This window comes from Parasteatoda tepidariorum, chromosome 10, assembly GCF_982258835.1.
Source record: "Parasteatoda tepidariorum strain Cologne lab strain chromosome 10, Ptep-v5.0, whole genome shotgun sequence".
NCBI classification, from domain to species: domain Eukaryota; kingdom Metazoa; phylum Arthropoda; class Arachnida; order Araneae; family Theridiidae; genus Parasteatoda; species Parasteatoda tepidariorum.
Window position 1 is genome coordinate 3982489 of NC_141764.1, and position 15433 is coordinate 3997921.

A 15433-nucleotide genomic window follows, 5' to 3' on the forward strand; every position below is an offset into this window, starting at 1 on the left:
AAATTTAAAACTGAGTTAAAATTGATATATTTTTAAAATTGCCACATTATAAATTTAATCTTTTGAGTGTATTTTGTAATTCTAAGCTCATAAATTTTAAATAGCAGGTGTTGGAATTTTAAATCGGTCAATGAGCTTAACAAAATAGCGACTTTGTAAAGAGGAGTTTTTCAAATATATTTATAATTTCAAGATATAACTGTAACAAAATATGAATAATTCTGTTTTTTTCTTTTTAAAAACGCTGCCCATAAGAATTTCAAATACGCTTAACAAGTTAAGAAAGCTGCCATTTAAAAATCGTGGTTTTCTGTTCTGAATAACCTTCAATATTTGAAAAATTTAATTTGTGAATTAAAAGCTACAAAGTTTAAATAATTTCATTCTTAGATGATGTTTTAGACTTTGTTAATGCAGTAAATAAATTAGATAGTGTGGGGAAAAAATGGCCTTTTCAATGAATTTTTTTCTTCCTATAATCCTAGAATAATCCTTTCCTATAACTAAATTTTTTTTCCTCTATAATTCTAAAATGTGTGCTCAATTTTAGAATTTTTCTTAAATATGATGTAAAAAAATATGCAACTTGTGGGCCATAAATTAATATTTAGGTTAGAAGATCATTCATAAATGATGTCTCACACATTTTTTCCCAAGTATTTTTCATCCACCCTTTTATCACAAAATGTCACACTCACCATATCCAAATGTCACACTCACCCCTACCTCCTCTTGTCACTTACTACATAAAAATATATTTGTATCTCTCAAAATATAAAGCATTATTTTATAGATTGTGTTTCCTATTTTATTTTTAAACAACTATGTGTAACAATAACGTTTCAACACAATAAACATAAAGAAAATATGATGAACATATGCAGGTGATTAACATTTTGAAAATCTTTATTAACATATTTTAACACAAATACACACATATTTTCAAAGTCGTCTTCTATATACACATTATTTTTATAATTTGTGTTTCCACCATTTTCTTCATTTCTCTGAATGACGAATGACAAAATCTAAAGAAATGCAAATTAAATAATAAAAGAAATATAAAATAACTTTTCATAAAACTAAGTATAGGTGAACATAGAGCAAGAAATTATATGGAATTGAACTTAACCGGCAATTTACCATACATTACAGTTCTAAGTTTGATATTAAAAATCTTAGCTTGGTAATGCTTACAAAAACTACTTTAAGTATAATTTTAACCTTTTTTTCAAAGAACTTTTTACATAAAAAAAACCACGTTACAAAATGCGAAAACACGGATGGCTCATTTTAAAAAACAAACAATTCATTTTTCTGACACCACTTTTGAAAATTTCTGAATCTTAAAATGATTTTTTTTTGAATATTCAATACAAAATACATTTTTTTTATTTCAGTTGTTTAAAAAAATTATGTGGCAAATATAAAGTAAGATAAAAAAAAATTAGACATACAAATATCTTACATTTCTAAATAAATGTTCAATTTTAAAAACGATCTGAAAACGATAGGAAAGTCCTTAACCTTCATCTTTGAAGAGTAGCACATGTTTTACAAAAGCCAGAACTCCATTATCTTCTAAATTACCAGGTTCACAAAATGCCTTTTTGAGCTTCTTCTTAACAGTAGAGAGATTATCCAATAAGTCTATTCCTGAATCTTCTAAAGAGGAACTCATTTTACCACCAGTAAGTCCAGGCACTAATATTAAAACAATGTAATACATTTATAAGAGAGCAAATCTACAATTAAATGAATTTCGCAAAAATAAAGCATACTTGAAACAACATTATTTATTCATGAAAAGAAGGTTAAAGGATAGCAGAAATATTTTAAGAAAAATTCGTTAAATAAACTTCTGTTAAGATAACCAAAAAAATTTGCATATGAACAAAACTTAATTGCATAAATTTCAATCTTAAAATATTTTTTAATCATTTCTCTCATTTTACTTTATTGATTTTGATTTATTAAAATTAATTTTGATTTATTCTTAGATGAGAATCATGAAAAATTTACATTCTTTATATGGATAATGAATGCATACATTTTCAATTTTTTTCATTCCAAAATGGAAAACAGTGCAATATTGATGCCCTCTGAACAAACAATATTGACAAAATAAAACAAGTATACTCATTTAGGGCCCCCAACATTTCTAAGACAAAGAATTTAGTTATTTCTAGTTTAAAGGGAACTTTGGATGAATATTTATAATTAAAAAATTTCAAATATCACAATATTTTTTATATAAACATAAAAAAAATTAGATAAACAAAATTCATTTCAATACAGGATCCAAATAACAAGATGGAAATTTAACAGTAAGTTTTTATTAATTTAGTAACTGCTCTCTTGGTTGGCATCTTGAGTTTTATAAGACTTGAAGCCTAACTGAGGTAAGATTAAATGAATCTGATACTTGTGTAAGAATGGTCGACGTCCGTACCACCAGAGTTTTCAATGCCAGGCCAGTTGACACACGAAAAAAAAAGCAGGCCGAATTTGAGATGGATAGATAGCCTAGGGAAAGATCTTTTGGCCCTAAAAACAAAAAATTGCAAAACACTAGCAAAAAAAAAAGGTTAGCCTGGAAAAAAACTTCCTGAGAAGGCCAAGGCCCACCCTGGGCTGTCGAGCTATTGATGATGATGATGACTTGTGTAAATTCTTCAAACATGTTTAAAATTTTACATATTTAATACTTGCTACAGATATTATGCTATTATTAAAAAAAGGAGGGGGAAAAACTGTTATGAGAGAAATTTTTTGAATTTTTTTTAAAGAGAATCCACAATTTTACATTTGCAATTCCCATCTAATCCAAATTCAAAAGGTTCACTTTGCAGACTTCATCACATCTGTATAATTTTTGCCTCTAACACATACCCAATATTGAGTTTCCTTCAGTCTCTTTTTCATTAGATTAAACTATTGCCTGATCTCAATTCATAAATATGCGTTGTGAACTAAACAGACGTTAAACACCTAATTAAAATCATATTGCTTTTATAAATTAGTGAATGGCATTAATAAACTTTCATAAATTATCAATTGGATTCCATCATAATAATCATAAAGATAAAATATGCAAAAATTACTGTTTATTTTTAAATATTTTTACTATGAGTAGTCAAATAGTTGGTAGATAAAATCATTTAAGATATGTAAAGAAAAAGAAGTTATTTTAAAAAGAAAAGATATGTAAGTAAAAGAGATGAAAAGAAACTATTAATTTAACCATGATATTACTGCAAGCATTTCATTAAAATAAAGTATAACATGCATTTCAAAAATTATTCATACCCATTGGATTCATTAGATGAATTCTTTTAGCATAACCCAATTGAGGTAAATACTGAAACATATCATAAAAATACTTAAAAATATTACAATTAAAAAATGAAATTAATGCAAAAAATGAAAATTTAAGTATATTTTATATGAAACAGTTCATAAAAACAAACCATTTCAGCGAAAGTGAAAATCTTTCTTTGGTCAACGCCACCAAACTGAGCATCTACTTTAAGGTATTCTTCATCTAAGGCCTGTTGAAAAATGAAACTATTGCATTCAGATTATTGCATTTATAGTTTTATAGCTAAATAGTTCATTACAAATAATTTTTTGATTATTTTCTAATGTAGTATACTTTTAAGTAAAAAAATACATCAAAAAGTAATAAAAAAATTTAATAGAATAAAAATTATCATTATTAAAAAAAATCTTATAATTTTATTCCCATAAGCTGTAAGCTATAATTTTTACAGCTTATATTAACTGTTATTTATTACCATGCCATATTCATGACAGGGTAATAAATAACAGTTCATGAAATTAGAAGATTTTACGAGTGAGATCAGAATAAAATGCCTTGCTAAAAGCTTTTTACAACCAAAGAAAAAAAAGTAAAATAACAATGAGTAAGAAAGAAAAAAAGAAAAAGAATTGAGGAACTAATTTTATGTCCAACAAATTCAATACTTTTTAATAATGAATAACATAATTAATCTTATATTTTTATCTTTTAAAATTCTTAACAGAAAAATGAAATTATATCAAGTAGCTCAGTTGGTCAGAAAATATAGGAATTGAAAAACATTCAAGTTATATGGAATGATAAAATTCTGGTTAAATAAATAACATTATATTACATTAAAATAAAACTATTAGTATAAATATGAAAGATCTAGGAAGAAAAATTGGCCATACAAAAATCAATTTAATTGTCAAAACTTATAACTTCACAAAAATTAAAAATTTATTATTAACTGTTTTCCTAATATGCTGCAAGGAAAATTCCAAATTGCCAGTACCTAACCTCAAACACTATCAGTCCATAGATTTAAAATTTTATTAGATTAGTTTTTAATACTTGTGGAAAAATGGTTAGTTAAAAAAATTTCAAAACTGAGAATAAAAAAAAAATGATAAAATAAATTAAATATCATAGATTTTAGTAAATATCTTGCCATTATAGATTGGAATTATGCTAAAAGGTATAAACCAAAAAACTAATTATAATCCTAAAAACTTTAAGAAATGCACGATTTTCAGAAAACATATGTAATTTGATTTAGAGGACAAATGATATGATTAACAGATCATTAATGTAGCAATAAAAAAACAAAATTGTTATATTACTACTTTCTTAAATAAATTGTGCAGTCAATTTACAGCCTGATTAATGGATTTACTGATAGAAAAAACCTTTATCACTTAAATAAGCTTTTTAATTTAAATTTAAAAATTTTCCTTTTAAGCTTTTAATGAGCTTTTAAGCACTTATTAAAACCGTATAATGTCAATAGAGTTTTACAAATTACCCTGAAACACAATTAGATACACATTATAACAGAGAACCTTTTAATCAACACACTTTTTAAACATAAATATGACATGCTATATCAGAATTGCGTATACTAACTTGCATTCCTGGATACGTTAAACTGATTAGGAAAGGATGATCTACTTGCTTAATAACTTCAGCTTTTTTTGCATCATGCTCCGTCACTAAAGATTATAATCTGTACACATCTAAAGTATATTCTCTAAAAATATAAACTTTGCTTAGTTAAAATAAGACAGCTTATTGCATACAGAGACATTATTATATAAAGAGAAATCTGATTGGTTTTATAAACAAGCTTTTGTAATGGTGAAAAAAAAAGACATAAAAATTAGACTAACAAGGGAAGTACACATCTCAAAAATTCCTATCAAAACAAAATTAGACACCTAATTTGCCCCATTAAAATTTCAGTTCATTTATTTTTAAACTAACGAAGTTTCCAGACTTATCTCAATGGTGGTATAGTGATTAGGCTCTATGCCTTTTACCAGAGAGGTCTTGAGTTGGGGGTCCTGATCTCAGTTGGCACGATTGAATTTTATTTCCAATTTTCTATTCTAAAGAAGATTGATAACTATCTAATATGCTTTATTCAATTTATAAATTATTATTTTTTAGTTTAAATTTATTTTTTAAAAAATTAAATTTTTAAAAACAAAAAAAATTTAAAATATATTTATTTTTTAATTAAAATGTATGGATTACTTAAAAAAGAAATATACAATTTTAATTTAAATTTTGAACTGCAAATTTTTTAAATAATCCATACATTTTAAATAAAAAATAAAATTTTTATTAGATTGTAATTTTAAAAAGATACAAAATGTTATTTTAAATTTTAAAATTTTTTTCTCAATGACCTAGATATTTTAATCAAAAAAAAATATTTTAAATTTCTATTAATTTAGTTGTTCTTAAAAATTTAAGTAATTTTTAAGAACAACTAAATTAATAAATAAAAAATTTATTAAATGAATAAAATATTAAATAGTTATGAATCTTTTTTAGAAAAGGAAATTAGAGATATAGTTCAACCTTTCCAGCTGGGATTTAATCTTAGGACATCATTTCTATTAGTTTAAAAATAAATGAACAGAAACTTTAATGGAGCATATTTTACCCTAGTTAGACAGCTAATATAAACCCTATCCAAGGTTTTTAAAAATGCTCTTAAATTTAGGTTTAACTTTGCTTATATAGGAATTTTTAAGCTATCCACTTCCCTTGTAAGCAGGATTGTTCTGATTTTACCCAACCTGAGAAAAACCACTTGAAAAAAACTCACGTTTTTTCATAATTGCATTTTATTATTAACATATCAGCTCAAGATATTAAGTTTATAATAGAACAAAATATAAACTACATACATTGAAATATTTATATTTCCATTACTTCTATATTCTGTTCATTAAATTTTAATTAAATATGTATTATTAGAAAGTGGAAATAATGTACTAAGGTATTCTCACAAAAATTTGAGATACTAATTCACAAGATAATTAAAACCAGTTATAACAAGATACAATATAAAATATGATTAGAATCACTATTCAATGAAATAGGAAAATATTTTTTTTAAAAAGTGTATTTTAAATACTACTTTCCTAAACAGTGAGTCTAATTACATAGTTTAAAATGATACTTTTAAAAAATAGCCCCTTTTAACTGGTAAAATACTTGTACAAAATTCCTGTTCTGATGTAATCCTTGTTGTTGAAATAGTAGAGCTTATTCTAGAAGCCCGCTTTGACTATACATAAAAAAGGACACAACACTGTTAGAAAAGTAATGTAATGCACAATTGCATAAATACATTCCCCACGTTAAGAATTTACTTTGAAAATTGACTTTCAATTGAATTAAAATAAATAACTTATTTCTTCACTTAAACATTTAGTAGTTTTTTTAAATCTATCCTAAAACAGAATATGTAAATCCTACAAAAGGTAATTGAACCCTATAACTCTTATTAAAAAATTATTGCTAATTTATCAATGTAAATGATATTAATAATAAAATGTATTAATATCTATTTTAATATTAATAAAATTAATGGTGTTCATTCATGCAGCAAGACTTACTCTAAGACTTTAATGAATAAAAGAGATGATGAAAAAATCCAATTTAACCCTGACAAAATAATTTTTTTTCCAATCCTGCTTGTAAGTGCAATAGGACATATATTGTATCATTACTAGTAATCGTTAATCCTTTAAGGGATTACACATCAGGCAAAATTGTACTGAAATTGCCCTCCTACACACTACTTTTTCATAGAACAATACGAAGAAAACTTTTCACTTGTTAAAATCAAAATGATCAACAATAATAAATAAATAAAAAAAAACCGACAAGCTCACCAAAGTTGGTATTTTGACACTGAAATTAATGAAAAATACTTAGATCCTGTTCATATTAATAATAAACATGTAAATTATTTTCAATTTTAAATTACTTTACATTTGGTTTAAAGAACACAAATAAACTATTTTATGATCCATAACAATAAATAATCATTCCCTCTTATTATTCCAATTAATAAATTTTATTTTTATATCACTGCAAAAAATTTTCGGCAAAAATATTAATTATTTCTCAGAGTTGCTACTCAAATCTAGGAAAAAAAATCCCCTGTGTTTTCCCTGTTCATATTATATACAATATATTAAGAGGAAACAACAATTACTGTGCTTTTGTGTGGACTATATTGGACTAACTATATTTATTAGTTTCAATTGCTGAAAAAAAATATACTTATTTCTGACGAAGCGAAAGATCGAACTGATGGGTCATCCGCCGTACAGCCCTGATTTTGCAACCAATGACTTCTTCTTATTCCCACACATCAAAAATAAATTACGTGGACAACGATTTTCGTCCCCCGAAGAAGCGGTTGATGCATTCAAAACGCATGTTTTGAAGTTACCTCAATCGGACTGGAAAAAGTGCTTTGAAAATTGGTTCAAACGCATGCAAAAGTGTAGTATTGATCATCATGGAGAATATTTTGAAAAACAATAAAACCAATTTCGATCCTACATATTTGTTTTTTCATTATTAGGCCAGAAATATAAATAGCAATCCTCGTATTAGAATTATGAGTTAGCGAAAATTAAAAGAAATATAACCGCAAATCAGAGTTGGCCGTTGATTACAGTAATCGATTACAACTGTAATTGATTACAGATAATTACAGCTATGTAATCAATTACTTGTAATCACGATTACAAGTAATCAATTACTTGTAATCGTGATTACAACTTTCGAAAAATTTTGATTACAGCTGTAATCATGATTACAATTTTGATTACAGTAATCAATTACTTGTAATCACGATTACAAGTAATCAATTACTTGTAATCGTGATTACAACTTTCAAAAAATTTTGATTACATCTGTAATCATGATTACAATTTTGATTACAGTAATCAATTACTTGTAATCATGATTACAAGTAATCACAACAGAAACGATTACAAGTAATTATGATTACAAGTAATCAAAATATATGATTACATGTAATCATGATTACATGTAATTTGATTACATGTAATTGTGATTACTTGTAATCAAATTATACGATTACAAGTTATTACGATTGTATACTATAGTCAAATTTTTTATGTAAGTATTCATGTGTTTACATATTTTTATGTACATAGAATGTACGCACGCATGAACGTACAATTTGCGATTCCTATACATACGATGTATGCACAAACGTTGTTTGTACGTACAATATTCATAATTATATTGTAATATACTTAATGCAATGCGCATATGCTTAGTACATATAATTATGCATTTATGATACATGTAAGCATGTATGTTAGTTTGTACAAAAAGGCAATGTTTTGTATCTTTGTATACATAGACAATGTATGTATGAACGTATATGAAAATAATGTTTATGCGTTTGCATGCTTTTATGCACTTAAGTGCATATATTGTATAAATTTACGATAATAGCACGTATATACAATGTACGTTTGTATATAAAATTGTACGTATTTGCGTACAATCTGTAAAAATGTTATTTAAAGGTACAATATATGCACATAGTTGCGTAAATAAAATGCGTACATGTATACATGCATATTTATATGTACATCGATATATGTGCACGCAAAGTATGTACTTATGTACAACTTACGTATGTACTTGTATAACTACATACTTTGTTAATACTTATGCGCATGTAATGCATGGATGTACAAAAAAATAGTATATGCACAATGTATGCATGTGCATACAACGTATACATGTACATAATTACAAGTTATGTACAAATACGTGCGTACATTTAAATATATGTAATTACAATATACACATACATTGTGCATACATTAAAAAAATTTATCTGAGTAAAGTTATTAAAAAATTTTTTTAAATTATTCTAAGGTATATGAAACTCGACCTCATATTTTTTAGAAAGCAAACGATAATTTTATTTGGAATTTCTAAATATTAATTCCACACATAAAATTTACCGTTTTTCTTACCATTTAAAACATTTCTATGAATCATGCATTATGTTATAAAAAAAATAAATCTGTATTGTCAAACATTTCATGAAAATACCTGAAAATAATTTTTTATTCAGAGAATTTCAAAATGATATAGAACAATTAAAGCTGAAAACTAAATTTAAATATCGTTTGATTTTGTCATTTAACTTGCTTGAGTCATTAAAAGTTAACTTACATGCATTTTATTTATTGCATTGTACACATATTTAGGCATAAATGTAATGTACATATGTATACGTGTAATGTATGTACGCATGTACAATGTGTGTACATACATTCATGTATTGTACGTGCATATATAGTACATATGGATATGCATACATGGAACATACGTGTATTGTACATGTGTGGATACATTCATTGTACATATATACATTGCACCATATGCATAGATAGGGATAGCATGCATGTACACATGTAAAATTTGTACGAAAGAATTATGCCCAATATATTTATGCACAAACGTACTGTATATGTACACACATATGTACATTATATGAACATTATATGTTCATTTCATCATATGTACATTATATGAATATACATCTGTACGCTATATGTATGTACATCTGTACGCTATATGTATATACTTCTGTACAATATATGCATCTCAAATGTGTGTACGTACGTTATGCATGTCGAATGCATGTATGAATATATGTGAAATATAAATACGCCCAATGTACGTACAATAGTTCACAAATGTATTATGCATATTTGGATACTTACATTGAGCATGAACATATTATGTACATGTACAAAAATACACTGGACATGCATATCATGTACATGCATGCATACATACATATATTGTACATCCTACAGATATACCTATATTGTACATGCATACATATATTGTACTGTTCATAAATAAATTGCACATACATGCATGGGACATGCATTGTACAGACAATGTATGTATGTTCGTACAAACACAAGTACTTGTATATACATGCGTACATGAACATAGATATACATTGTACATACACAAATATTTGCATGAAATGCATATATTCATTGTGTATAAATGTACATGTATACATGTACAGTGTATGTACATGTGTGTGATACTAAAATGTCTGAACATATGCACTAGATAAAATCATATGTACATACATTTCAGTTACATTCATTTGTACGTATACAAATACGTACAAAATGCAGTACATGTTAATACGTGCAAAATGTATCTTTATAAAATACATTCTACTATCTACTGTAAAATATAATCATTTATAAGAATACAATAGTCTTGTAATCGTGTAATTAGATTACATGTAATCATGATTACATGTAATCAAATTACATGTAATCAAATTACATGTAATCATATATTTTGATTACTTGTAATCATAATTACTTGTAATCATTTTTGTTGTGATTACTTGTAATCGCAATTACTTGGAATCATGATTACAAGTAATTGATTACTGTAATCAAAACTGTAATCATGATTACAGCTGTAATCAAAATTTTTTGAAAATTGTAATCATGATTACAAGTAATTGATTACTGTAATCGACTATGTAATCATGATTACAGCTGTAATCAAACTTTGTAATCACGATTACAAGTAATTGATTACTGTAATCAATATTGTAATCATGATTACAGCTGTAATCAAAATTTTTGAAAATTGTAATCATGATTACAAGTAATTGATTACTGTAATCAAAAAATGTAATCGATTACATTTTTGGCCAACTCTGCCGCAAATTTACTAATATTTACTATTCACTTATGTCATACATAACTTAAAGGCATTTTGTAAATAAATAACAAGTAAATTTGGTTTAAAGTTACAACAAGTGGAGATTCCCTGATGTCCAGATCAGGCCCTGATAACACAATCATCAGTCATTAATTTTAAGTCGCACTTTGATAAACATTCGATATAAATACCTGTAAAATAGTGAGTGAAACAATGAATGTACAATATATAAAATAACCTGAAAAATAATCACTGCAGTATGAAATAAATGCTTAGAAATATTAATACACAATATTTGGGAATCTATGTTAAATATATCTGATGCTATAAATGCCTCTGAGAATATTAGCAAATTTTGTTATGAAATGTTTGAGAAATTTTTATATAGTGCTTAAAACTAGGTTTACTTATAAGTAATTACAGAGTACTCAGTCTTTTAAGAAATCAGCTTACGTAACAATTTGACAGATACAAATAATTTATGTACAAAAAACTGATTTATAAATAAATAAATATCAAATAGAATGAACAATAAATCTAATTTAGTTTTTCGAATTGTTAACGATTTGCATAGTTAGGATTGAATAAGTTTAAAAAAACTGATAAAAGTATTTATAAAATATTATTACCACAGTTGTAAGTATTTAAAGAAGAATCATTTATCGGATTCAGAATTTATTCCATATAGAATCCACAAAAATAATAACAAAAACTACTAAAATTTTATTAAATACCAGATTTTAAGAGCTTTTTTTACTTGGCTTTATAGTAGAAAATTTGCTTTTGTTTTTAGTAAATAAGGTGTAGTCATGACACTGTATAAAATTGCCTTTTTATATTTTAAATTACAATACTACTACTAGAGAATTAGAAAATTGAAATCAACCCTGAATGGTGATTTAAGAAAGACATAATGAAAATGAATAACAATGAATGATTTCAAGGTTTAAAAAAAAGAAATCTGTCAGTTTAATGAATGAAGATTATCACCTCAAATACTCAAATATAAATATCTATTAAAAGTAATATTTTTAATGAATGTAATCTTTTATGACATAAATACATACAAGTATGAACATTAAAATGTATTTTTTCGTACTTTAGCAGACGCAGATAGTCAATTGTTTAACTGATAGAAATTATTACTTAAGAACTCTCTTGCGTCTTTGTAGATCTTAAATAGGTTTTCGTAGCTTTTACTTTGCTAAAAGAACGGTGCAAAACATGTAATGGGGTTGTTAACAAAATACTTAAATTATCCACAAGTTTGGCAAAATATCTTTTAACTTGTCGCAATCGAGCACTCTACAGTAGAACAGTTCAACGAGGACCGATGCCGCACACCCTCGGTCCCTCCACGGGCTGTTGTCACCCCCCTCTCACTAACCTCTGCCAGGAATGCAAGACTTCGGTGATCTACCAACACCTCCTAGAAGTATGAAGGCCTCAGCACGGATCAATTTAGTAGTCCGATGTGACGAAGTTAACTGCGCAGTTGATGAAAAATAAGAAAGATGTCATTACGTTCGGGGTACTAAGCTGCGCAGTGGTTGAAAATACGGCGTATGTCATTACGTTTGGACTACTAAAGGATATTTATGGTAACCCGTGCAGAGGCCTACTCTTTTCTAGGAGGTATTGGATCTACTGGATGCTGGATATTGGGGTTATCTCGGCGTTTGGCGCCACTAACCGATTCATCGATTCTGTTTTGTCGTATTCTAGGAGGTCCTAAATATCTTTGAAGTTGTAGTATGTTGTAACGACAAATCAAGTCCTTAATGAAGTAAATCTTTAGTTTTGAAGTGAAAATCATCTTTGGAATGGGGAGATCCCCTTGAGTAGAGTTGTATGATAAAGTGAATAGTATTTTGATAGTATGCAGTCTGAGCATAAAAAGGCGGTAATTGGGCTGAAATTCGAATTATCACGGATTACATCAATATCGAACAACTTATTGAAATCTGATGTGGTGCAAGTTTTTGCGTCGCTGTAAAATTTTGTGGTCAATTTGGCTATAAAACAATTGATATCATCAATGTTTAAGTCTTTTCTGAGTAATCTATTGCTAATCGCCCTTGGGGCGCCAGTCATTGTGCGTAAAAATTTACCTTCAGTTGTAGATAGCTTCTTTCTTAGGTTGTTGCTTATAGTAGTGAGGGTCGTAAGAATTGGTCGAATCGCTTGTATATAGATAGTTCTTTTATTTGCTAGATCAAGCTTTGAATTCTTATGCAGGAGGACTTTGAGCACAAAAAACGCTCCTCTGGCTCTTTTAATTATGTCGTTTAAGTGAGTACTCCAGCTCAAATTATATGAGATCGTGACGCCGAGGTATTTAACGTGTTTCACTGGTTTGATCTCAGTATTAAAGAGATAAATGTGGGGAGTATTTTGTTGTTTTTTCTTACTATTTATGATTAAGACTTCGGTGATCTACTGGGAACCGTGTCTTACAAGCATTACCACTATAAGACAAATAAAACATGCAGAGATAGACTCAGAACATATCCCGGTGTGTCCAGTTAACTTGCGACCTCATGTAACATTAGTTTCTTTTGAGGAAACAGTATACTAAATTTTTTGTAATTCATTTACGTCGCACTGGAGCTGCACAATGGGCTATTGGCGACTGTATGGAAAACCATTTTGATCATCTGCAGAGGGGATGGCACCTCCGCTTCGGTATCCCGACGACCTGCACGCGAAGTCGAGAACTTTACGATAGAACAGTTCAACGAGGACCCATACCGCACACCCTTTGTCCCTACGCAGACTGATCCATGTGGTCACCCACCCGCAAACTGACTGCAGCCAGTGATGCTTGACTGCGGTGATCTACTGGGAGCCGCGTCTCAAAGATCAGTCCACTGCGGGGCAATTTTTTTTGTCTTCGTTTCCTGAAAAATATATATATACAAATGAATAAATTGTAATAAGGCAATAAAAAAATTTAAATTTTAAGTATTTTAAATGCTTTGAAAAAAATTACAATCTAACATTTAAAAATTTTTGGTGTTTTAAAATTTCATGTTTCCAATTTCTTTTATTTCTATGTATTTTTATTTCTTTATATGCATCACACGTCACCCTGTTGGAGTTGTGTTCACCGACCTTCAGAGGGTGTGCCACTTCCTCCGTTGTACCGATAAGAGATAGTGGATACAAGTAATGATCAAATCATAGCAGAAACCAGTATTGAACCAATGATAGCGAGTTCGAGAACTGGTAAAAATCGGTGGATTCTAGTACCGATTTAAAAAAATGAGTTCGAATACTGATTAATTGATAGAGGGTTCAAGTACCGATAAAAAAGATTGCGGGTTGGAGAATTGTTCAAAAGAGAGTGGGCCTGAAAGCTCTTCAAATGATATCCGATTCGAGTACTGATAAAAAAGGGAGTGGGTTCGAATATTGAAAACAAAAGGAAGTTGGTTGGAAAAATATTCGATAGATCGATAGAAAATATTCGATAGATAGAATAATGTTCAAACAGTCGAATTGTGGTAGAATATTTTAAGAAAACCTTAATTTTAAATTTTAATTTTTCAAAAAATATATTCGAATATTTAAATTTTAATTTTTCAAAAAATATATTCGAATATTTAAATTTTAATTTGTCAAAAAATATTGTTTGAAATTTCGCGTTTTGACATCTAAAATTACTTAATTCAAAATTTTATAAAATTTTTTATATTATATAGTGATGCATCAATTTTGAACGGATCACTGTATTAATACTGTTGTTGTTCATTTACGAATAGTACGAATAGTACACATTAGGACATTGCAGAGACACCAGGTTTACGGTGAGACTTGAACCCGCTATCTCTACGTAACAGATCCCCCTCTGTCACGGAGTTCAGTTGGTAAAGAGGATCTATATGGTTCTCAATTTTATCCTCTGAATCTTGAGAGAGATGAGTTTAAATTATAGATACATAGCGAAAGTAGCAGAACAGAGAAAAATTCAGTGATAAAGGATAAAAAAAAGTGATTTAATGCCTGGTTTTCAATAGCCAAATATGGTGTACCAGTACCAACACCTTTGGAGAGCATCAAACATTCTAAGGTACTCATTAGATAAAAATACCTTTAGAGATAAGTAAGTAAGTAGGTCACCGGTGGCTGGGTGTTAGGGCTTCGCGCTCTCGTGGCACAGGTCCTGCGTTCGAGGTGAGGTTGACTCAGCCTTTCATCCCTTCAGTGGGTCGATAAATGAGTACCAAGCATGTTTAGGAGCTAAACACTGGAGGTTCCGCGTTTAACTGAGCACCTAAACAGAACATCTACTCCTGTACCCCAAAGCCCAAGGTCAAGAAAACTGAGATGTGCACA

The 15433-nt window shown here is 28.0% G+C and overlaps 1 protein-coding gene across 25 annotated transcripts; it reads right to left on the reverse strand.

Annotated features, from left to right (window-relative positions):
- Nucleotides 1-888: 888 nt before the first annotated feature.
- Nucleotides 889-13349, reverse strand: LOC147802083 (tyrosine--tRNA ligase, cytoplasmic-like). 25 transcript variants are annotated; one of them, XM_087153748.1, is made up of 7 exons: nucleotides 12195-12505; nucleotides 11188-11286; nucleotides 4931-5054; nucleotides 3471-3551; nucleotides 3310-3361; nucleotides 1528-1704; nucleotides 889-1028 (listed from the first exon to the last, which is right to left on the reverse strand). In XM_087153748.1, exons 3-7 carry the CDS (start codon nucleotides 4934-4936, stop codon nucleotides 1000-1002), a joined length of 345 nt encoding a protein of 114 aa, XP_087009874.1. In that variant the 5' UTR covers nucleotides 4937-5054; nucleotides 11188-11286; nucleotides 12195-12505; the 3' UTR covers nucleotides 889-999. The 25 variants fall into 25 exon arrangements, 22 of the variants coding, with proteins under 22 accessions (XP_087009874.1, XP_087009866.1, XP_087009863.1 ...); XR_015429897.1 differs by lacking the exon at nucleotides 4931-5054 and having other exon boundaries at nucleotides 1469-1704; nucleotides 3310-3382; nucleotides 12163-12476; XR_015429898.1 differs by lacking the exon at nucleotides 11188-11286 and having other exon boundaries at nucleotides 1469-1704; nucleotides 12195-12469.
- Between the last annotated feature and the right edge of the window lie 2084 nt (nucleotides 13350-15433).